This window comes from Styela clava, chromosome 14, assembly GCF_964204865.1.
Source record: "Styela clava chromosome 14, kaStyClav1.hap1.2, whole genome shotgun sequence".
Taxonomy (NCBI): Eukaryota; Metazoa; Chordata; class Ascidiacea; order Stolidobranchia; family Styelidae; genus Styela; species Styela clava.
In genome coordinates, this window is record NC_135263.1 from 8,960,155 (window position 1) to 8,983,929 (window position 23,775).

At 35.8% G+C, this 23,775-nt stretch overlaps 2 protein-coding genes across 2 annotated transcripts; one reads left to right on the forward strand and one right to left on the reverse strand.

Moving 5' to 3' along the window:
- The first annotated feature begins 1,397 nt into the window (after positions 1-1,397).
- On the forward strand, positions 1,398-23,747 carry LOC120341684 (uncharacterized). The gene is made up of 10 exons (XM_039410256.2): positions 1,398-1,615; positions 16,279-16,374; positions 17,193-17,482; positions 18,618-18,720; positions 18,871-18,972; positions 19,640-19,741; positions 20,146-20,247; positions 20,609-20,710; positions 21,274-21,375; positions 22,140-23,747. The coding sequence occupies exons 1-10, from the start codon at positions 1,567-1,569 to the stop codon at positions 22,166-22,168; spliced, it is 1,077 nt and encodes a 358-aa protein (XP_039266190.1). The 5' UTR covers positions 1,398-1,566; the 3' UTR covers positions 22,169-23,747.
- LOC144432148 (uncharacterized) lies at positions 6,165-7,644 on the reverse strand. Its single transcript, XM_078120263.1, has 2 exons — positions 7,100-7,644; positions 6,165-6,926 (listed from the first exon to the last, which is right to left on the reverse strand). The coding sequence occupies exons 1-2, from the start codon at positions 7,126-7,128 to the stop codon at positions 6,596-6,598; spliced, it is 360 nt and encodes a 119-aa protein (XP_077976389.1). The 5' UTR covers positions 7,129-7,644; the 3' UTR covers positions 6,165-6,595.
- Positions 23,748-23,775: the final 28 nt, after the last annotated feature.

Sequence of the window (23,775 nt, forward strand, 5' to 3'; positions counted from 1 at the left end):
TAGCGAGACGTAAACAACCGGAGAGGGTGAATTCCATTCTTGTGACGTGGTGACGTGGCTACTCAAATGTTCGTGCTCTTTACTTTTGTCTCGATCGGTAATTGTGTTTTGCTCAACACGAATTGATTATTATTGAATATTTGATTTTATTTATCTAAAATTAACACCAGTCCATGGGTATTGAATTCAGCCCCTATTCGTGTTTAATTTTTCTATCTCAGTACAGTAGTTAGTTTTGAAAAGTCATGAATTTGTGAACATTTTTGAAAAATTATCCAATAATTTTTCGACTTTGATTTGAATCGACAACATTTTTCACGTCGTAGTTTATTTAAACTAGGCTTTGCAGCCGGATTTTATTCCTTATAAATTTTTAAATTTCAGTGAGTGACAACTTGACGCCTTTATAATTTTCATGTATATTTCATGAAATACTGTGGTATAATTGGGAATATTAGAGTGCAATTGCGAGTAATTACTTGCTGTTTTCTAATTTAAATCATTTACTGTACGATGTTGATGGATAGCGTTACTTTGTGTAGTTTAAGATTCAAAATCATTCGAAAAATATTTGTGAATTTCGGTTAACTTATCTCGGTAAGTGGTTTGGGAAATGTGTTATTGTGCCTGAGATGAAATAACATCAAAAAGTTAGTAAAATACCCTATTTTTTACAGTTCGTTCACACTGCTGGAGTTGTGAATAATAATACTACTACTAATGAATCGAGCGCATATGCCCTATAATTCACTTCATTGTAACCATTGTGTTCGTCCCATACGTCGCGACTTCGGTTTGCTATAACTATATGGGGTTTTAAAAAACGTGCCTCGTATTTGACTTAATTAGGCGTTAGGCTTTACAACTTGATTCGAAATTGGGTTGAAGACAGTTACGAAAAAAAAGTAGGGCGTTTTTACATGTTTGGGCGATTGGTAACACTACTAGCGAGAGCAAAATATGTCAATTGTCTGTACTTATGTTTATAATAAATTAATTTTATAATATCCAAGTAGTGTTGGTAAAAAATTTCGAGAAATTCGGTTTTCACGCAACGCTGAACAGCAAACCTCATTCGGCTACATACAACGCAGAAAAGTAATCTGTCGAGTGGAAGCGATGGTCTCCTCGATAAGCCTGAATAACTCGGCCGCATTTCTTGAGCAGCAGTAGTCAATAGTCTTAGAATGAAAGCTCAGGAATTTTTCGATGTAGCCTTACGATATATACTAAAACTTAGTTCGACGTTCCGCATACCACACTAGCATGGACGCACACATGCATGCAAAAATAATTAGGCGATTTGTTGTGAGGATAGTATTATGACTACCATGACAATTTGAATCAATTTATCTTCATATTTGCTGTTTATTTTTCCATGCGTTAGTTAATAGATGAAATAATTACTATATAGCCATATATCTCTTACTACTGAAATCTGTGAAGGAGGGTTTCATCTGTTTGCGTCGGTTAGACTTGTATATGCAGTTTGGATTTTACCGTATATGAAGTTAGATTGGATTGGTTGCATTTATATAGAGTTCGTGGATCGTCGTAATCAATAACATGGGAAACTTATTTTCCAAGAGTGGGAACTTCTCTCCCGGAAGAAATAGTGAGTATACGTTTTATTTCTATTTACTTATTTGATATTGAATTTGTACGTCGGTACAATCTTGAAAGTTGAATGGTTGCCAGCTTTTCAATATTCGTCACTCACATTGGTATTGGTCGTTTATCTGGTCTAACTCGGCCATGGTCATGCTAATAATCTAGGAGAATTTTTGTTGATCGGTCCATGCCATTTGTGCTAAAACTTGCTCAGTTTATGTGTGATGAAATGCCACGTAGTTTCAAATCGTAAACGAACATGCAGTAAGCCTACTCCGTATAGTTGCGGTTGATCTTCATAGAATTATTATCAAAACATTTCGTGTTTCCCGGATCTGTCTGATACTGTTGGAATTTATATATGGTTTGACGTAATGGAATCAAAATCGAAGAAAAGTTGGAGAGTTTGGAAGAAACAACGGTAATGTTTCGTTGCGTTGTTGTCGATCCCATTGAATGATCTAATCATCTAATGATTGGTTCCGATAATTGCCTCTGTTAGTTTTTGGGGGGACGATCATTATTTGAATATATTGCTGCATGGTTACTGCTGGGGAAGCTTAGGGTGTATTTCATCAAATAACGGGTGGAAAAATCATCCACAATCGGATATAAAGAACAGAATTCGTTTCTTTTATGGAACTGTAGAATAATTTCCAATGAGCACAGTGTCACTTTTGAGTTTTTTGTATTAGCCTGGAGTAGTGTAAGCACAAAATGTATTTCTCCGTCATCCCGTTCTTTCAGATGTACGGGAGAGCATCTTTGTCCCAAAAATTTATGCAAATGTAAATTTTGTCCATTTGAGGATCGCAGTGCAATGTCGAAAATGTGCCAAGCATGCTACTGTATTTCAGCATACGCGCGAGTATCCATTACACACTACCTGTTACAGTGTCGTGTAACTGGACGAATAACATCGCAGATAAATCGATTTTTCGTGAAGACGTTCCTCTTTTTATGTACTATTCATACCTTAACATGGAAGGGCCCGATAGTATATTAACTCATGCAATTGCAACATGAAGGGATACCATAAACCGACAAGGAAACACATAATTCGCACTCAAAACTTTTTTAAATTGTGCATCGTGTTTTCAAATCTTGGGATATCTAAGCTCAAGAAGAGTGTGGGTCAGCTCTTTCATGTCGTCGTAGGTTGGAACATTCATTAGTTTGCTACGCCGGTGCTTAGCAATGTGGAGAATGAGTCAAATATTTGTTTACAATTGATTGGTAAATTAATACGCTACACGAGTATGTGGTAACTGGCAATCATCTATGAAATATTGGTAGCGCTTTCGAGTGTCTGTTTTAGTACAGAAATGCCACTCATGATGGTCAACTTACAATTCTTTCAACAATATTGTTGATTTATATATATATGCTGTACTGTCTAAATCTAAATTAGGGTTTTGATCACAAGTTGGATGAAAAAACCAAATTGCCAACCCCAACATTTTTACTTTGATTATTTAATCAAAATCGATCCTATTTGAAAGTAGTAAAATAGTAAAACGAAAGTTTTTTTATTCTAATATTCCTGAAAAATATTATATGCTATTAAAATGGTTGATATACGTGACACATAATAATCACAACATTGAATTTAACTTTTGAAATAATTGTGCTCGCTCATTTGACTTGAACACGATGAGCTGTTTGCTGATTATTTTATAAATGCTGTCAGCTTGTAGTTGCCGGTTGCGGCTTTGGTTCGCTGAGCGGGTGCGGAGAAATTTCTACTCGTTGCCAAAACTTCTGCAAGAATGTTAAGAATGTATCGGCGATTGCGTGTACCGCACAATAATGAAAAAATAATGAAAAATACGACGAACGTTCTTTAAGAGTTGCCTAACGAGCTGTAATGCGGCAGAAAACTCATAAACCGTAATAATAGTTATCTCTTACTTCTCTCTAGTCACTTCCGTAGTATTTATTTGTTGTACAATATTTAAGTGAATTCAATGGATCATCGGATCTTCATTGGACTTTCAATAATCGGAATTATTTCAACTTCATTACACAAAATACATGAAGTATTCTTTTGGCATATTTTGTTTTTTTAATTGAACGATTTTTATGACTGAACTTGTTACTGGTATACTTATCAACTGTAGCAGTACTCTTTGTAGAAGTTGAATTAGCTGCTTCGTAGTTGCTTTTAATATCGCTGACTTGGTTAGTACAAGTATATATACACGCGCTTAAAATTCTTGAGAACAAGTCAATTCCCCGATCTTCTTGTAATTTCGTGGTTCTGTGCATTCCCATGTTCGTGGCTTTATTAAAAAGCGTTGACAAACAGTATGGCGAAAACGAGTCACACGAGTTAGGAGACCTTTACAGATACATAATAAACTACAGGTACATATTGCAGAAAAACTTCACCATAAAACTAGTTGACTTGAATTTGTTGAAGGGGTGTTTTAAGATGATTTAAATGTTCCAACTAATGGACCGAACTTTTATTACTTTTTAACATCTTATGCCTGTATTATCATTATAAATTTACCAGCAGACCAATAAAATATTTTCCTTGAATGACGGCTTTTAACTTGACCATCACAAGTAAAAGTAGCGTGCTGTCTTCTAACATTAATAATAGTGCGCAACTCTTTATCTCTTGTTCAAAAGAATATGAAAATAAATATTGATTCTTAAATTTGAATTAAAGTTGTAAAAAATAAAAATAAGATAAACGGATGATCATAACGTTCGAATCTAATTTTCATCCGCGCTTCGATGTTTTTGTATATAGTTTAAAACGAACAAATATGTTACTTCAGCTTCATGCGAACAATAGATCTAAATCTAGTGCTCTCATTACACTGTTCATTGTATTTTGTTCATTCCTATCATATATACTTATTGGAAGACCGGCAACTTTTGCAACACAATTCGGTTACTGCCGAAAGGGGAGTGAAATACATGTGAATTGTCTATCTTCCGATTGAATTCCAAATCTTAAAATTGCCTTGTTCGATTGATTTTATGTGATTCTTTGATCAATCAGGCGCAAATGTAGCAATCAACACTCTAAAAATGGCAATAAATCATATCAAGAGTTTATTAGTCTGTATTAGTGAACTGTGTGGTGTGGCTATCCCACAAAATACAAATAATATTTGTTTGTATACTCTCGTCATATACTGTGAACAAATTTATCAAATTCACTATGATTTAAAAATGAAACCGCATTTAAGCAGCATGCCACTTTATTATACCCACCCAAGTATGTTTGGTGTGTGATTGGTTGATAATGAGCGTGATCTATATGCACCTAACATTTAATTCCGATTACACCAATCTTACACAATTACTTGTGTTTGCCAGAGAAGTGAATAATTTTTTTTTACTGTAGTACGAGCGTATTTATTTTTTCACTACACGAAAACAACTCATCTTCTCACAGATAAATGCCGAGCATGGGAATGAGCCATCGTAGCCCGAGGCGTAGATAGCGTGTTGACTGAAATAAATGGGATATTTGTTTCAAGTAAAGATAGTAATATTGTGCTCAGAAACGCTAAACCACTTATTTTACTTCGTCTGTTGCTCTCTTTATTTGCGAATCGAACGTTGATAGCTGTATTGCGCTGTTAATAAAACACGATACATTTCGTTGTTTTTGGCAATATTAACCTGTGGCCACAGCAACGTCTTTTTCTTCTTGTAACATGACACACTGATATTGTAATCCCGTAATGTATGTAACTCCGAAAAAAGTAATACTCTTAGCTTACCACAATGTCCAGTGTTACAGTAAAGGTTGTTTGTAAAACGCAATATTATTAATTCTTTTTTCTTGGAAACATCACCCCATGGTCCTACTTTCAGAAATTGCTCAATCCAAATGAAGTGGCATTATCGGGTTATAGCATAACATTCAGTGAATCGAATACGATTTTCTCCTCTATTATCCCTCAAAATTGTATGCAAATCGCCTAATTTATTTAGTCCATTTAGTCCTATGCTGTGATTATATGGTCTCGTTTTGATCAGATTTAAATAATGGTTCGAATCGCCGGGTCGTCTTGACAAGGTGGTTTATAGGGAGCGATGGGATTCAGTGGATTGGAATGACGTCTCTCGAGTCAAGTCACCGTTGATCCAGGTGCCCAGTTCAGTCGAGTTTAAACTCATCGGGCTAGTTTAGTTTTCTCAAAACTGGACCGCATCGATGTCGAATTTTAAAATGCGAGCGTGTAAATTACTTTTTAACTCTTTCTGCCCTGGACCGCGATATCGAAAAAACACTATATTCCTGGCGTTTTCGAACAAAATTCACAAACTTTAAAAAATTGTCAAAAGCTAACCATAGGCCCAATCCCTACAGTTCTTGGTTTTTTTGAAAGGCAACTCCAAGCACAGCACCAGGAAACTAAGTTTTTCACACCTGTTCTAACAGCAAGCCAGTGGCATGGCTCAGCTTTGACACACTTTTTACGGCTCTCAAATTTCGTCCGAAATATGACTAAAATGACCACTTTCAAAGACAAAATACTCACACACAAACTATAAACACTACACATATCAAACTTACTCACAAGAAGGGTAGAGGTGTAACCTTATTGGGAAAATTTGCAGTTTTTCTCTAACTGACATGAAATTGTCATGGTAGGCTGATGAATTTCAGGTAAATGGCAGAAATTTTCGAAAAAATTGAAAATTTTGTTTTCGAAAAATCAGATATTTATATTTACATACGAGTAAAAAATGACACAAAAAAATTAAATTCAGTCAGTTTTGAAAGAATGTGAATAACAGTGGTGAAAAACAATGTGAAAAGAAAGTGTGCATACGAAATAATAATAGCGAAAATGAAGAATTACACAGTATGTACATAAAACACCTTGGTGCACGTAAAAAGAAAAATCAGTCTCTGACAAAGTCAACAAAAATCACAGTCTCTGGCAAAGACAACAAAAATCACAGTCTCTGATAAAGTCAACATCACAATATTGCACATAAGTTTTGATTCCTATTCCCAATAGTTTGGGAGGGTGTGAAACTTCTCGAAACACGGGGTAACACAAAGTGTTACCTGGCATTTCTCACACCAATATGAAGACCTTTTTTGTTTCAATTTTCTGCTACTGCCTTCTCTTTCTCTTTCTTTTTTGTCCCGTTCAGAACACACCCTGCAAACTCGTGATCGCCGAGGGCTCGAAGCTCCGAACATTCCGCCCGTTGACGCTGCTGCTTCAGCTGGTACATCTTCTGTGCTTGCAGCATAGCGCCTAGCCGGGACTGGGATAACCTCTTCATCGGAGCTAGATGACTCACTCGTCTCTTCCCACTCGTCACCAGAACTAAAAGAAAAATTGCGTTGATTAACGACTGGATTATTACTAATAACAAGTCCAAGCTATGAGGCTTGCTCAAACAATTGCCACAGTCAGCTTACAAACTATCATTTTCTCAGAATATAAAGAAAATTTTTTTTAAAAAATAGCAGAAGAATGCATGCAGGTATTGCACTTACCTTGCATCAAAATCGCTCTCACTCTCCATTACGGTACCTTGTCTGATTTATAGCTACCAGAATCCTAATAAACTTACAAATACGTCTTATATAACAATATCCCTTTAGAACCGAAATCAACTGCATAACAATAATAAAAAGACGACTCTCGTCCGCAGTCATAAACACTATCCCCTGTGTCGACGACAAATGAATAGTCCAAAGTCTACTCTGAAGTCTCAAAACAAAGAACGAATGTTCCCTAGCTATTTTTGGTGGTTTACGAGCTTCAATTTTCAATGAACAAACATACAACTGCAGAGAAAAAAGCAGAAAAATATCAAAAAAGGGGAACACCCTTTAAATCGCCCAATACGCTCGAATGGTTCGAGCGATAGCTCATAATAACGGGCTCGAAACACACTAACGATTGATACCAAGATCGTATGCCTCGTGCCCGTTGAAGCGGAGATATGACGTCATATTTTACCCGCAATATACTGGGGTTCAGGTTGGGGGTGTTTCTCGCCATCCACATTATAGTGCGGCTCAGGGCGCAAAGAGTTAAATATACTTGACGGTTTTCGAGTACTGATTAAAATTTCATCTTTATATGACATAAATTCTTGTTACCAGCGCAAAACAAAATGATCACAATTTTTTAGTTGCAGATTTCATATAATAACGATTCCGTTTACTTTGTTCTACTGTTACAGGTCCGTTGTCTTGTATCATGTATTGCATTTTGCCAAGAGTCATACGACCGGAATTTACATTTTTAATATTTAATAATCCGCAGTTGGTATCTTTATATAGCATACGTATCACAAAAAAAATAGTATTTTTCTCATTTGGTACCGATCATTTATCGACTTTGCACTGTTTATTCACCGACACCGGCGAAATTTAACAGAAAAAAAATTCGAAACTCAAAGCAGCTGTGCCCTTTCGAACACGAGTGTTAAGAGTTTAACATAAAATTTAGATGAAGTACAACCAACTCTCTTCGACTGCTAGAGGTTTTTAGACCGGTAACTTGCATTTTTTTAATGATGTGTATGATAAAGATATATCTATCAATTTTTCTATCTTCCGCTAGATGGAGATATTAGGCAATAAAATTCGGAAGAAACGTCATTAAATGGGGATGTGTATTTCACGCCTCGGAATCGCATAAGTTCACGTCGCAATGTGATGGCTATATTTAAATTAATTTGTTAGGGCAACTAACTAATTGTTCACCTAACTAGGATTTTGTGTATTGGTTCACAAGATATGGCCAGAGTTTAAATGTTATTGCATTTACGTGCAACATGATTATTTATAATGACCCTTCACAATTATTTTCGTATTCCAAACGCGCATATGAATTTTACGGTTCCATTACATTTGAACCCACGTACATTTGAACCCACGACGATTGCACCGGCATACTATTGCACCTCTGGATTTTTTTGTTGTTTTACGGATATTTGAACCCATACTAACCCTAACCCATGGGTTTTGTACCCGCATATAGATTGGACCCGCGAATATACACATGGGTTCAAATGTACGTGGGTTCAAATGTACGGTCACCGAATTTTACTACCAAACCGCCATTTTTGAGTCATCAGGTCTTAGTATAAGTTCGCAAGGATACAGATATACAAATATTATTACTTGCTTTTCGTCTTCAACGACTGTTTTATATTGGGCCCAATAACAAAGAATAAAACATGGACATATATTGGACGCACCGTTTATTCGTGAGAGGTATTGCCGACGCGAAATTCTTAGATGAAGTAAATTTCTATTCTAAAAAATTCTGAAATTCTAAAGGCTTGTAAATTGTAATACAGTACCAATATGACTCGCCTATATCAGTCAAAGTAAGGGAAGTGAGGTTTCAGATTGGACATCATCGATTATGACATTCACTTGTTCCCATTCATAAAGTGTTGTAAGACTTAGTATATATATATAGTCCCAATGTAGCCATGTAAAATAGTGGAGAGACTGACAATTGACTAACGTTCCTTCAAATGGCCAGTGACGATTTGTTTGCCCAGTTGGAAGACACTCCCAATGAGTCAACGAACGTCGCGGGGTATGCCGATGTAGCATTTAACTATTTTTCATTAGGGACTAGTCAGAATAATATGATGGCGGCGCTTGGAACTGTGATTTACTCACATCCCATGTATGGTAATTGGTAATACATAACACATGTCGAAATGGGATATTCAGAAAAGCGGGAATATGCTTATTATACACGTTCTGTCAACGGATAATTTAACAGAAGCTCTGGATCGCAACAGCAATATTGAAAATCTTATCATTGTTTAAGGATTGGGACCCAACCAAGACATGTTAATGTCCAATGCCAGTGAATGAAGTTATTTCAAGTATGGTTTTAAATGTAGAAAGTGACGTGACCGCAGACTGTGGTCAGACCTAATTTCATTGTTAGTCGGTTACGCCGAACGGAGTACATGAAATTCAGAACTGCCTGTTCGCACTACTTCCAATCTCATGCACGTCGTTTATCTTTAATCTGTATCTGATTTAGGTAATTAAGTACAATCCAAACAATCAACATTTCATTTTATTTATTTTATATTCATGTAATGGCCACAATGATCAGAAAACTAATACTGAAAAAAATCACATTCTAAAAGCGTAAATGAAAAGTAATTGGTGCTACTAAGACTGAAAATTAGGTTCTCGCAGGTTATGGATTGTTTTTTGTGTGATTGTGTGTAGAAAGGTAAAGAAGGGAAAGGGTGCTCCCGAAGTATGCGAACCAAGATGGCGGACATCGGAACGTAACATGAGTTACAGGTTAGGGTTAGGCGATAATGTTTTTCCAATTTTCCTTATTTTAGTCCTATTATCAGTTCGAAGACTAGCCAAGGGCCTCCCGTACTATTTATACCTAAAATTATGGCCTAACCCTAACCTAGTACACATATTACATTCCGATGTCCGCCATCTTGGTTCGCATACTTCGGGAGCCCCAAGGAAAGTACTGTTATAACACGTTTGCGCATCTATTTCATGCCTACTTGACTGTTCTTATTGTAACTATGTATGACATACTCAGTTGTCTGTGGCCTGAATTAGTTGTTTACATGGTGTTTTAACAGCTATTTTTCCATGCGCTTATACTGTAGTTAGAGAACACTTAGATTTGCATCGTCGGTTACGGTCAGTATTATGGATGTCCACGCTTTTCACTGAAGTATTTCGAGATGCAGTATGTATGCAAGAGAATGGTCATCACTATCAGGCGTTTTATGGGACATCCCAACAGTTGAACTATTAGTCATTTCTGGAAAGTATTTTAACTAGCTGTTCTATGTTACATAGCAATGTGTAATTATACAGTATGACGCGCATGACATCGATCGGTCACATCCTATATTTCATTTATTCGATTGTTCTGTGAAAAAAAAATTTCGCTGTTTATTGAGAGTTTCTATTCATAATTCTTCGCGGAGAGGTGAGCCGGTGTATGATGCGTTTCCTTCCAGGTTATGACATATTTTACTATTTTGTGGCACATCGGTCAGTGGGGAATCTTGCAAGTTTCAATTCATATATCAGTAATCGTTCCACGTCTAGTAGAAGGTTGAGGTCCCGAATAGGAATATATCAACTTAAATGGGTTTGCTGTGTCTTACTCTTACCGCCGATTCTTGTATTCTTATTTATTAATCAAGAAATTGTGCGTAATAAATTATTTCGGAACATTTATATTTATCATAGTGTAAATCTATTTCGTGTCTAACTGAAGCATCTGTATTTTCACCATTTTTGGACGTGACCGTATTTATTCTCCGTTGTTCCTTGTATGGCATAGATTCTCTCATACTGGTGACGTTTGTCTAAATTCCTAGACGGATACGACGCGTAGCGGGGACTCAAAGAGAAAGTTTTTATTACCATTTTCTTAACAACTCGTTGCTGGTGTAGTCCTACCAGACGAAGACGAATTTATTGCTGAAGAGGATTATTAGAAATCCTCAATTTTATTAGGCGATTGTTAATTAAGCTACATTTTCGTGCAATGGTATAAGTCAACCGGACAAGTCTAGTTGCGAGAGCATCATTATGCTTACCTAGATTAACATTATTTCTGCATCACTCGTAATTAACGTCAACTGCAGGTCAGCGTAACTGATAGGAACGAATTGAAAACCATTCCAATGCTGATATAAATTGAAGGACTCTCGTAGGTTTAGTTTTAAAGCGTTCCAACGCTGTTTATAGTCTCCCTATAAAAAAAAGTTAATTTATTATTGATTTATTTTTCATTCTAGTGATACCGCGATGAAGTAGTCTGTTTCATGTGTACTATAGTCCCGTCTTATATTTGTGTATATAATAATACAACCTCCTACGGGCTATAATATGCAGTGCATTTCCTGTGTAATGTGATCCGCTAACCGGATATGATGCACGAAATATTTTCAGCTGTCAAAAATAACCATCAGATTGTCGTTTTTTATTAACTCATTGCAATAGGCTAATTTGAGAATCGATTTTAAAAAATTACTGTCTTGTTAGAAAGAGCTTTAGATCATATGAAGATCATATCCCAAACCTACTTGAGAGGAGCTTGCTGTAATTATCATTGTTTCGTTATTTCGATCTGGTCTGTCGTTAAGATTTTACAAAATATCTTCTACTCCAAGCTTAACCCTGCCATTAGATGGCTAATATTGTCAGCAAGAAGAAAGTTTTCTGAGCGTCATTACTTATTTCATGAGTTCATTTATGCTTCAGTGTACAATGTATACAGTGTTAATCGAAGCGAAGAAGGTCGAGTGATTCTGAATTGTATTAAAGTGGGTTCTTCTGAAAAGCGATCTCAAACAATTGTCGTAACTCGTAATTATAGGTTACTAACGTCACTGTCAAAAATATCCATCCACACGCATAAGTTGTTATGGTTTGACCAACGCCAAAAGTGGAACCGCAGTAATAGATGGGTAATTAAAATTATATGTACAAAAATATTCATCGACTTCGGAGCCAAACATTGCGACTGTGTGTCGACTTGTTCTTCTTTGTTTGAAGTTTGTACTTTGGGCTAAAAACAATAAGACATCTCTTTTTTATGTCATGTTGAAATAATAGTTCAAATTGGTTTCACCTGTTTGTGAATCACAGATCTCATTTTCGGGTAGCTTCCTACAAACAAGATTTACAGGTGAAAATATATCAGTACAGTAAACTAAATCAACGATTTGTGTTATATTTCATAATCTCGATGTCAACAGCCTCCCTATTTATGACAATGAATCGGATAACTCGTCTACTTATGATGATAAAAATCGGTGACGTCATTATGTATGTTCGCAACTTTGTCAGCAACATTCGGTCAATACTGCCCCAACATCTATTTATTTGATTTGGCGGAGTCCGTGTGCTATTACTGGCTACCAATGTCCAATTCTCGTTTATGAAACGTCAAGCTTTTTCGAGAAAGTTTGTATAGTGATTGATATTTCTCAAACAAAGGATTTTGAGATATTGAACCGTCGATAACGTCATTTTCGGTAAATATCATTGGCTGTTGTGCCATTTGTTTGGATGATTTTATAGCATCGTGATTCGTTCTGGTTATAAATTCATAGGTTGAGGCCCCTTGTCATTTGTGTTAGCTTGTAGTGGAAACGTAACCCAGTGCTTCATATATAGTGTTTGATTCTTTTTGATTCTATGTAGACCGCGCAAGGCGCGCAGTAGTAAGCTCTTGTAGTTATTTGGCCCAACTAAATTATGTTCATTGTTGGGTGTTTTTCACCGCAAGTGAAGGACTATTCGATTTTCTTCCGATTTGTAGTTTTATTTTAACTCGGGGAAATATGTATTATTCAGCGAACTCGGTGTTCAGCTGTGGACTTATGGGTATCGATGTGCTACCTGCCATAAATGTGATCATTGCTTTTCACGTTTTTTTTTACATCAGATCAGAAGGTACTAAAATGTTAATGACAAATCAAATGGGTAAGGGAGAAAATATAGTATAATATTCAATGTCAAAACGGAATGGAATTCCAGAATGCGGATCGCTGTTGTGTGGGCATCCCGTTCATGAGTCTAATTTTTTTGTTACGAGCGAACGAGTTTTACGTATATACATCTCTTTCACTTTGCTATACTCAGTCCTATTTTTCTAAGAAACAGAAATGTGATATGTTTGTTTAACGATATTTACTGGAGATAAGATCGATACGCACCCCGAGGCACATGTGGATGCATGTCTGCTCTAAATATGTTGATTGTTGACATGAAAAGATCTTGAACGAAAATTTTGAGAACGTAAATAACCTATCGAGAGAGGATGATTGAAGGCTGACTGGTAGTTGTGAGGTGTAGCTAATTCACTTAAATATTTTGTTCGAAGATGTCGCTTTCTATACTTAACCGATGGTAGCTATATTGGGTGGCTGTGATGATCGCCGAATTACAACAAATTGAAATAACGGAAAAGTGTCGCAGTTGGTTGAAAATTGATAGATGCCTCAAGTAGTTTGGGATTTGGCTTTTTGGGAAATATAAAAGCGTAACCATAATTCCAACCTAACGCTATTGTAAAGCTATTCGACAGTTGTTAATTACAGCTAAATTCTTTTATGCGGCCGAAATATACACTTTTATGTACAAATTCGGCGAAGTCAAAGGTAGATTAGTAAAACGAGCTGGGAACTCTTGAAGATTTATATTTTGTATTGTGATAATAAATACATGACGGGAAGTAATGTTTCAAAATGCGTGGGTATCGAGTTAAGCAAGATGATAACACCATCGTTCAGCTCTGTAAGAGCGGATGATCGTGATTATGTAATTTCCGAACCTATCGTCATGAAGAGCTTTGTCCGCTGCCCGCTGTTAAAACCAGCATCAATTTAATTCGTTTTCAGTGTAACATGCCATGATTCGTTACACAAGTCATAAGAATACGATTCGATTAGTAGCTTTCAATAAGTTCGTGCCCGACTTTGCAATTCGTTTGATTACTACTACTGATTTAATGATTGGTTAATACAGAAATGCAATTAATTGAGTTGCGTATTTTTAATTACATGTCTCTGATTTAAATGCGAAGCAATTAGACAATTATATGTTTAGATCAGTTTCAATCTCGGCAAGCAATGCGAATCGACTAATACGTGAGGATGTAATTGAAATGAAAGATTTCAGCTCGTCTTATCGTTATAACCCGGTGAGGATAGGATTGTATGGCTTTATCGTAAACAACTGATGAAAATGTCGAGAATTTAGCATTCAGTGCGAAATATTGCAGATATAGAGCACTTGTTTCTGACTGTCATGCTGTATTACTAATTATATATACTATAAATCTTAGGCTATGAACCACAATTCGCGAGGGGTGGTAACCTTAGAACCGGTCACGCTTGGTGCTTAACATTGAATTGATTGGTAATAAGATTATTTTAGCACATTGGACCACAAATATTTTATGTACACGCTTACGGTATTGTGGATGATAGGTATCTCTACCGGTCACCCATGTCAAATACTTCCAAAGCGTTATAAATTATTCCGATCAATATGTTCTATATTGTAGATATTGGGTCAGCTAGATAGCATGTCGCACACATTGCATGTTTACTTCCAGCATATCTCTTCTTTCATAAAGCCATTAAGACCACGCCCTAGGTTTACGACCAAAAATGCGCGCGCTCTATTGACATACATGCTAGATATTAATATATTTCGTAGTAAGCTTATTCGCCGCAGTTTGCTCCAGGCGAACTTGTTATATGGTTTCATTCAGAAGCAACGCTTCTCGTGTTACTGCATAAGTATGGTGTGTCTTTCGAGCCGCGCATTCTTCTATGTTGTTCCAAATCCAGCGAAAACTGTATTCCGTTATTTCAGTATTTGCGAGAAGCTGTCGAATTATGAAGGCTGATAAGACTTATTATTTCATTTTTGCAGAACTTTCATTTGTTAGGTTGTTGTATTCTTCATCCCTCGTGAATGGTCTGGTGACTACCATATTATGTTGTTTTTTTGCTGTCAGAGTGGTTTTGAACAAACTTTAGACAATTTTAGTGCGCGCCATTTGCCAGTCCGAATAGTTTCACTTCTGCTGGTTCCTATTTTCGATGCCTATGGCGACTAATATTTATATACATGAATACATTAACAAGGTATGCTGCATACGAACCTGAAATTGGTGTTGCGAATGTCATCTAGAACCTAGAATGTGAAAACTTCTGATAGAACGAGTGATGTAGAATACGTACACTGCATAGCCAGTTGGCCATAAACGACATTTACTGTTATTGCTTCAGTTCATAGAAATAGTATTAATAATACTATCTTATTAATAATAAATTTGACGTTTCTTTCATTAGAATACTTACGATAAAATGCGTTTATAACCCTCCAAATAATTCGCGTCCATGTGTTGTTAAAATTTATTGTTTTTGTAGTTATTTAAAGGAGGCTCCTCATTATTCCTTCGTATCTCGTCTTGTGGTTTCGTGTTGTCTGCGCGAAGGAGGCTGGCTTTACGGTAGCTGATTCAAGTAGGCAGGCAGGCAGGCATAAAAATAGCAATTTAAATTTGTTAGCTCAGAGGCAATCGAACGCAAAGCAGTAAAATTGCCATTACGTCGCTCTGAATGTATTTGTCGAGCGAACTGAGAGGAAATTGGATGTTATTCTAAATAGTCTTTCCCCGGTTAATCTGGACCGAGTGTGATCAATAGTAGAGAAGTGCTCTACATCTACCACTCGTGCTTGGGAATGTGTTAGTTGCAATCGACTAATTTAAATTTTTTGAACAAAGAACGTCTACAAGTACAGGCGTCCAATTAGTAATTTCAGATTCTTTGTTGTGCTCAACAAAATCTAGGTGGCCTCCTTATTTGTATTTTTATCGCTACTTGTAATATATTATAATTCTAGCGGTAGTACGTATGCATGCGAGATTCGTCGTTGTTAATCTTGGACCGATGATCAACCGTTTTCTATGAAATCTTTAAGCTAAAATAAAAAATTTTTTTGCATATACCAGATGTATTCACACATTCAAGATTTTAACATCACAAAACCGCTTTGATCTTAAAATCAGATTGTTATATCACGTTTCGTTCATTATTCTAACGAAAATAACGATGTTTTTTCCTTTTCTTTCATATCTATTCGAACATAATAAACAAATCAATCAAAAGAAAGCGGCAAAAAGAATTCCAAGAAATCAAATAATTCATCTACGGATAAAGATCCTGTCTCAGGAGAAGATAAGAAAACAGAGCAAGAAAAACAAGGTAAAATCAGCAGACTGTAAAATATACACTGACACTTTCACACCGCCCAATACCCTGCTTCTCTTGACACTCGATGATTCCGTCAGAAATCAAGCAGTGCCACAGATAATCAGCATACTGAATTGACATGATTTTTCGAACCGCAGGAAGGATTACTATTACTTTCATATTATATGGAATTGTATATAATCACCTAAACAAAGCTTTTGAACAAGCAGTGGCTCAATTTAGATTTACATTGATTGAAATTATGAAATTTAATTAAGTTCAGTTTATTTCAGTTGAAACCGTTTGTAAAATTCAGCCCGAGGTTATTGCGCTCATTGCCGACATTTTTTTTGGAGCTAGCTGTTTACTCAGATATGTAATTTTGTCTTTAGTTTCGTATTAATCACCATTTGCGTTTTTGTCAGATCGGGTTTCCGTTTTGCTCGTATAATATTGAGGTATTGCTTTAAATTACCTAAGCGTGAAAATTGTCTCGAGTTGGTATTAGTTTTTTTGTGGTCTTAACTGTCTTGAGCTTATATGGGTTTTTGCATCTTGGTGCGGTCTGTAAGTGATAAATCGACGGTTCGCTTTACGTTTGAGTGTTCTGATATTGTTAAGGTTATAGCCTTCGAATGTAATAAATAGTTAGCTACAGAATGTTTTGCCTCGCAGGTGAAACGCGACTCTGTGCAGTCGATCTAATGCGCGATATATTTTTGCCGGCCTCTGTGTGATGTGCTAGAGGTTATTTTCACTTGTTAGGGTTGTCACGCTCTATTTGATTCCATCTTTTTCTCATGTCGTTCTGAATATTGACTTGTTTTTAGTTGTAGAAGAAGTACCCAAGGTAGAGGAGCAGCAAGCTACTACAAGCGAGGAACCGATTGAACAGAAACAGGCAGAGTCGTCTTCAACTACTGAAGAGAAAAAGGAAGAGCCAAAGCAAGAAGCGGTCGTAGAAGTAGCGAAAAAAGAAGAACCGGCACAACAGGCAGAGGAAACGAAAGCCGAAGAACCAGCTAAATCAGAACAAACACAAGAGGAAGCAAAGCCGGAAGTTGCCGAAGCAAAACCGGAAGAAGAGAAAGAAGTTACACAAGAAGAATCAGCACAAGAAGTGAGTATTGAATTATAGAGACATATCATTGCTAAGAATCATCAAATATTCACAAGTAAATTATACGCTTTTACCTCGAATCTCCGCTTCAAAAGTTCAGTTTTGTTTAACTCGTGCTAGCTTGATGACTATTTTTATGATTTGTAGCATGAACATGGGACAGACTAGCGTATTTCAATTTTCCGAACTCGGAGATATATACGGTATATATAAGTGTATTCCACATCCTGGTATTCATTACATCAAATAACATTGTCTTTCGCAAACAACGCATCCCGATTCACCTTTATTGCTATGTATTTTTGAGAGACCTCCATTGTTTATTTATTAAAATGCCGTACGATAAGGCGATTTGAACATCTCATATTCGTGTTAGCGCGGTTAGGTATGTGTCCAGTTTCACCAAACCTATTTACTAATGAAGCCTGGCCTGCAGTAGGCCCTACATGACAACGAAGGCATCTGCTGATATTTTATTATCCATCGTTTTGGATTTTTCAATTTTGATCTCGGCGGCTAAGAACTCCATGGATAAATCGAATTCAAACTGCCCGCTGTATTCGCGATACATGCTTAGTAGGATTGAGATCCACTTTTTTGTAGATTTCGTTCGTAATTAATTTTTTGTAGATTTCGTTCGTGTTTGCACTAGTTCACTCACGCATAGCTGTCAGCAATATGGAATGTGCGATTTGCTTATTCAGTTTACCATTTGTGTATTTTATGTCTAAATTCTTGGACTGTGCTTTGAACGCGCGTGGACTTGTATATTCGCACAGTAGGAGGTGAATAAGTTGTAAATTGTGCTATTTGCTTTAGAAGATATTCCAGGTATAATTTCTGTAACGGTATTAAACGAATTTGAACTACTTTTCAAATTCATAAGTCTAAGACCAAGTTGTAATTACATCACTAATGATGTTCTTATGTAGTCGGATTGTATTACACCAGCATTCTAGAAACACTGGGCAAGGTACAAAAATTCACTTATAAAACTTTATCAAAGAGATTGGACATTATATTTCCGACTTGCCTTTACTCTTCAATAACCGATAATGCACAGACGAGTTCAGACGGACTTACAAGAAGTGAGTGTATTTAGTTTTTTATCTTAAATTACGCGCTTTTTTTATAGGAACAACCAGTCATGTCGAAACCAGATGTATCAGCCGTTATGGATTTTGATAAAACCAAATTGAAACAAGTAACAACCGAGGAAAAGACTGACGCCAAATCACGTAAGTATTTCACCTATTTTCTGTCAACGAAAAGAAATATCCTTAGTTCATTAATTGAATTCAGCTATGGATGATAGGAAAAATGAATCTGGGTGATACCGACAGAAACGCGATTCGAATTTTTCTCAAACGCGATCTATTTTTTCACAGAATATCTTGAAGAAAAATCGCGAGAGCAGGCCGCTTCATTTGACCACAGCAAGCTGAAACAAGTAGAAACACAAGACAAATCTGTGTTACCAACAGCACAAGGTATCTTATAAAATCTTTGACCTGACGATTTTTTGAACCAGACTTTATCTTTGACTCTTGAGAACAATGCAGTCAGTATTGTGGTCAATAATCACTCGTCTATCAGTTTTATGTCTTAATAATTCAAGGATTGATTTCATCCGATTTAAATCTAAGAATTTCAAAAATCAGCCACGTTGGTGATCGAAGGGGCTTTGTTCTGAGAGAACGCGACAAGCATCTCATGAAATGTTCAAAATAGTTTTGCCTTAGCTTGTAACTCATTAAACTTTCAAAACCAAATTCCCTTGCAAAGTTAATTTTGTTCGGTAATTTATGACTTTTATATTATGTTTGCGTATCACACTGTACTAGTATTTGAACGATATACTGTCGACCTTCCCCACCTGGAAACAGAAATTAGTTTCGTCAACAAATCGCTGGCAGATTGGAGTAAAAACGCATTAAATTATCTTAATTTTCACTGTAAATGAAAAATTTGCTAGTTACTGTGGCGAGATTACTCAAATATTTGCTATTTATTAACAATTGCAGAAATGAATATCTGTGGTTTGGTATATAGTAACTGAATACTGTAAATAACAAAATTTGATCCTCGAGGCAAAACGATCAAACTCGTTTATATTATTGTTCCTAGCTGTATACTAATTGTGATACTTCTGTTAAGACATTGTTCACGAAAAAGCACCACAGCAAGCTGCCAGTTTCGAAAAAGAGAAACTCCACCATGTTGAAACTGTGGAGAAGGTGGCTATGCCTACTGCCCAGGGTATCTATGTTAAATTATTTTGATATTCGGAAATTCTTGACATTGTGCGTTCATAATAGTTTCATTGTCATAATAACGAATTTCATCTTTTTCTTGCAATTATATATTTTTTCAAATGTATTAAATGTAATTATTGGCATTGGTAATACAATCAATTTCATATTTTAGATTTCAAAAATTTATGATGAAGAAATATAAATCACACTATTGTAATATAATATATATATATTAGATTACGCTTTTCGTATATATTTGTACCCAAAGTTTTTAAAGTATGTCGACTTATCATACATAATTAAGATGCTTTTTAATCTATAATCTATTATTTGTCAAAAATAATGACCATATATTGAGCTTCCTAATTACTAACTTTATAACTGACAAAAGTATTTTTATTATATTAGAAATAGCTCAAGAAAAAGCGCCACAGCAAGCTGCCAACTTCAAAAGGGAAGAGCTTAAGCACGTTGAAACAGCAGAAAAAGTAGCATTGCCAACTACCCAAGGTAATAAATATATTGTGCTACTCTTATTTTACAAACATTATCCCAAAAAAATTGTTTCGGGCACTTTGTTAGCTAGCTATAAACTTATCTATATTGTAGACTATATTTGATTTTTCCGAGTCATAAGAGTAAGATAGGAAAACTATTCTAGAATTTTTTCTATCCCTACTTTCATCTCCGATTTCAATTATTGTAAATCCATTTAAGCATATAAATAATTGGGAAAGGAATAACATAACTCAGGATTGATGAAAGAATTATAATTTCGAAACACCTATCAATTTCATTATTACCGTTATTCTGATTTTCATGCATTTTCGTTCATGAAAGACTGACTAAATATTTTGAATGTGTTTGACAGATATTCTCCATGAAAAGACACCACAGGAGGCTGCTAATTTCGACCAAGATCAACTAAAACACGTTGATCCAGTGGAAAAGCACTCCTTGCCGTCACAGGAGGGTAAATAAAATTACTTCCATCTATCGCTGATCATATTAGCCAAATTTGATAAGTTTTCTTCTTCTTAGTGTTTTCTTCGCCGACAGGGTAATACTTTGATAGTATACAGTATACACTCAGCCTAAATTACTAAACATTTAATAAGTGTCGTTCGTGTTTGACTGAAATTTTATTTAATCTATAGACGCCAACATGTCATTCCAGATGCATGTCCATAGTGTATGTATAACTAAACTATTTTCCACTAAATTTCATTTATATTTGTGTATAAACCCAAAATATATTAATCCACATCTGAAGCGCTTTTGGGCGGTCATACAAATTCAATGATAACTGACTCCGATGACCGCGTGGTCGTCGTATCGTTGCCACCCACTCTGTACCGAGAACTATTTGCTTTCGAATATATTTTGTTGTGTTCATGTTTTCCGCTTGACAAAACATATAAAATCTCATTTGCATGATTCAAACCGACCATCTACTCGATAGAGAAAGTCGACTGGCCCCTTCCATCCGCTTCTGACCAGTGGTTAGATCCTTAACTGTTATTTTTCCCAATGTAGATATAGCGGCAGAAAAGACTATTCAAAACATATCCCTCTTCCGCAAAGAATCTCTAAACAAAGTTGACGTAGAAGAGAAAAACACTTTGCCAACCAAGGAAAGTGAGTAACATATCAAATTATATATATTGTGTTTTGTATTTTGTAATGGCAAACAAGTTCTAGTAGATTCCGGTATCAGCACCATCGGTAGTAACTTGCTTATGTCACCTCGAAAAATGAGAGGCCCTATCGGTGTAAGATTTTCAACTAAAAAGAGCGTAGAATCAAACAAAAAGACAAAGCGCTAATTAAAAGAGGGTGCGGGAGTTTTATAGCCACGGGCCTCCAGAAGTATGCGCACCAAGATGGCGCACAACCTGAACATAGTATGTGTGTGTGTGTGTGTGTGTGTGTATCGGCTAGGATTCAGGTTGTGCGACATTTTGGTGCGCATACTTCTGGAGCACCGAATGATTAATTAGCTACCGTCATAGCGAAACCCCACAATTCGAATTTACGCCTCCCAACAATAAAAGCGAAGTGCGAATGTGTGGGGGTTTGGTGCAGACACTATTCATCACAAAATTCTTGATCTTTTTCCTGGAGCTAGCTACGTCGTTGGTTCCAAACTAAAACCGACGGAACTCCTCCAGAAATCATAGTAATAATAAAATATGGATTTGACTGAATAGGTCACTGATCCCGACTGTCGAAAAACTTTGATGTAAATATCTAAACGTAGGAAAAAAATGCTGTTGAATAAATTTGCTTCACAAAATAATCATTCAGTATTCAATTGAATATAAACAAATCTGTATATATTCTAGTGTAGATATGTCGTAATTTTTGCATCTCATTGCTGTAACAAATACATTATTTTCCAGCCATTGACCAGGAGAAAGCTGAAGCCTGAACGAATAAAAGAACTCGTGAAATTGAAAACGAACGACAGAGTGAAAATAACTAAGATGATGTTCTTTATTTTCCGCACCAAACATTCAAATTAAACTCAAGCAGTGTCAGCGGCGTTCCGCAATATTCAATTTAAATGTCTTAACCACGTCGGCTGCTTTATTTTTATTTTTTTGTCTTGAACTGCTAAGAATCATCGTAAATTTTGAATTATATAAGCTTGGTTTTGTACAGTACGTCCTCATCTCAAGGCAAGTATGTACAGCGCCTGATGGCATGGACATTTCAAACCATATAATATTAGTTTATGTTCACGTTTGGGTCAATTGTTGTATTATCTTTCTATCGATGGTAGAATGAATTACTCGCGTTCGTCATTTGGCGACACCCGCCTGTCCACGTCCGAATTATATTCAACGCAAGCTATTTTGACCAACTGGATCAATTTAGAGCTAACTACGGACATGTCAAATTTCGCGTTATTAATATACGATAAAACTCATTATTTCACTGCGAAACGGGAAGGGTAATTTTGCTTGTCTCAATCTTTTAATAATTCTGTTTATGAAAATCATGTCTAATTTCGTTGCATATAGTTTCTCTGGCTATCACAACTTTATAATTATCTTTGTATTGCGTTTATTGGTATATCTGTATTGTCTTTTTTAACGAAAATCATTCGAAAAAAATTCTTGATAACCCTGCATTTTTCAAATAAAAATGGATTTATAGGGGTGTGGGTCCCAGTTATAAAACATGTATGAATTTGTATTTTGACCCACCTTTGGCACGGCTTGATTGCTTTATAAATATTTAGTGGTCATATGTGAATTATAAAAAAAATGAAAGATTGTTTATTATTGTTTCATAATTGTCGATGTATTATGACGTAACAATTTATAATGTTGTTAATGAGATCAACTAACAAACGCCAGATTTGTGATTTAATATTGATATGTAGATTAAATCCAACTACCCGAAGTGATGAATGGTTGTAAACTATGTAGTATTATATCGAAATAAAAATAAACTAACCCAACCGGTGTGTACGCATACGCGCAGTGTTTATCTCGAAATTGGCCGTTTTTTCAACGAGCTTTTGTAATATTTGTTAATTTTATGTAAATTCTCAAAACGTTGTAGGATGAAATGTTATAAATTAAAAATCATTTTGTTGGGATTTTTTGATTGCTTTCCTAATATTTTCTCATTTTTTGCTCATTGTGTGCTCTGGTAACCAATTATTTTTTTTCTCAAATTTAGGTCGAGATTATGAATTCACCCCAAAAGATTTTTTTCACCCAAAAACATTCCTGGGTTTAGGACCACAAACACCATATGATCACATAATGCTGAACTTTATTCCAGTGCAACTTAAATACTTCGTTATTTATTGTGCTTTTACGAGATATACCCCATTCATGGACCGAAGAGTGATTTTTCGATGACCATCATGTGGCAGTCCTTGACGATCATCTTAATACTCATAACTTACTTGTTTTGTTATCTGTCTTGTTACAATTAGTTAATTCATTCCTATTCCACCTACATTATCGGACATAATAAACTTATTAAACATGTGTGAAGTGTTGCATTTTTTAAACGTAG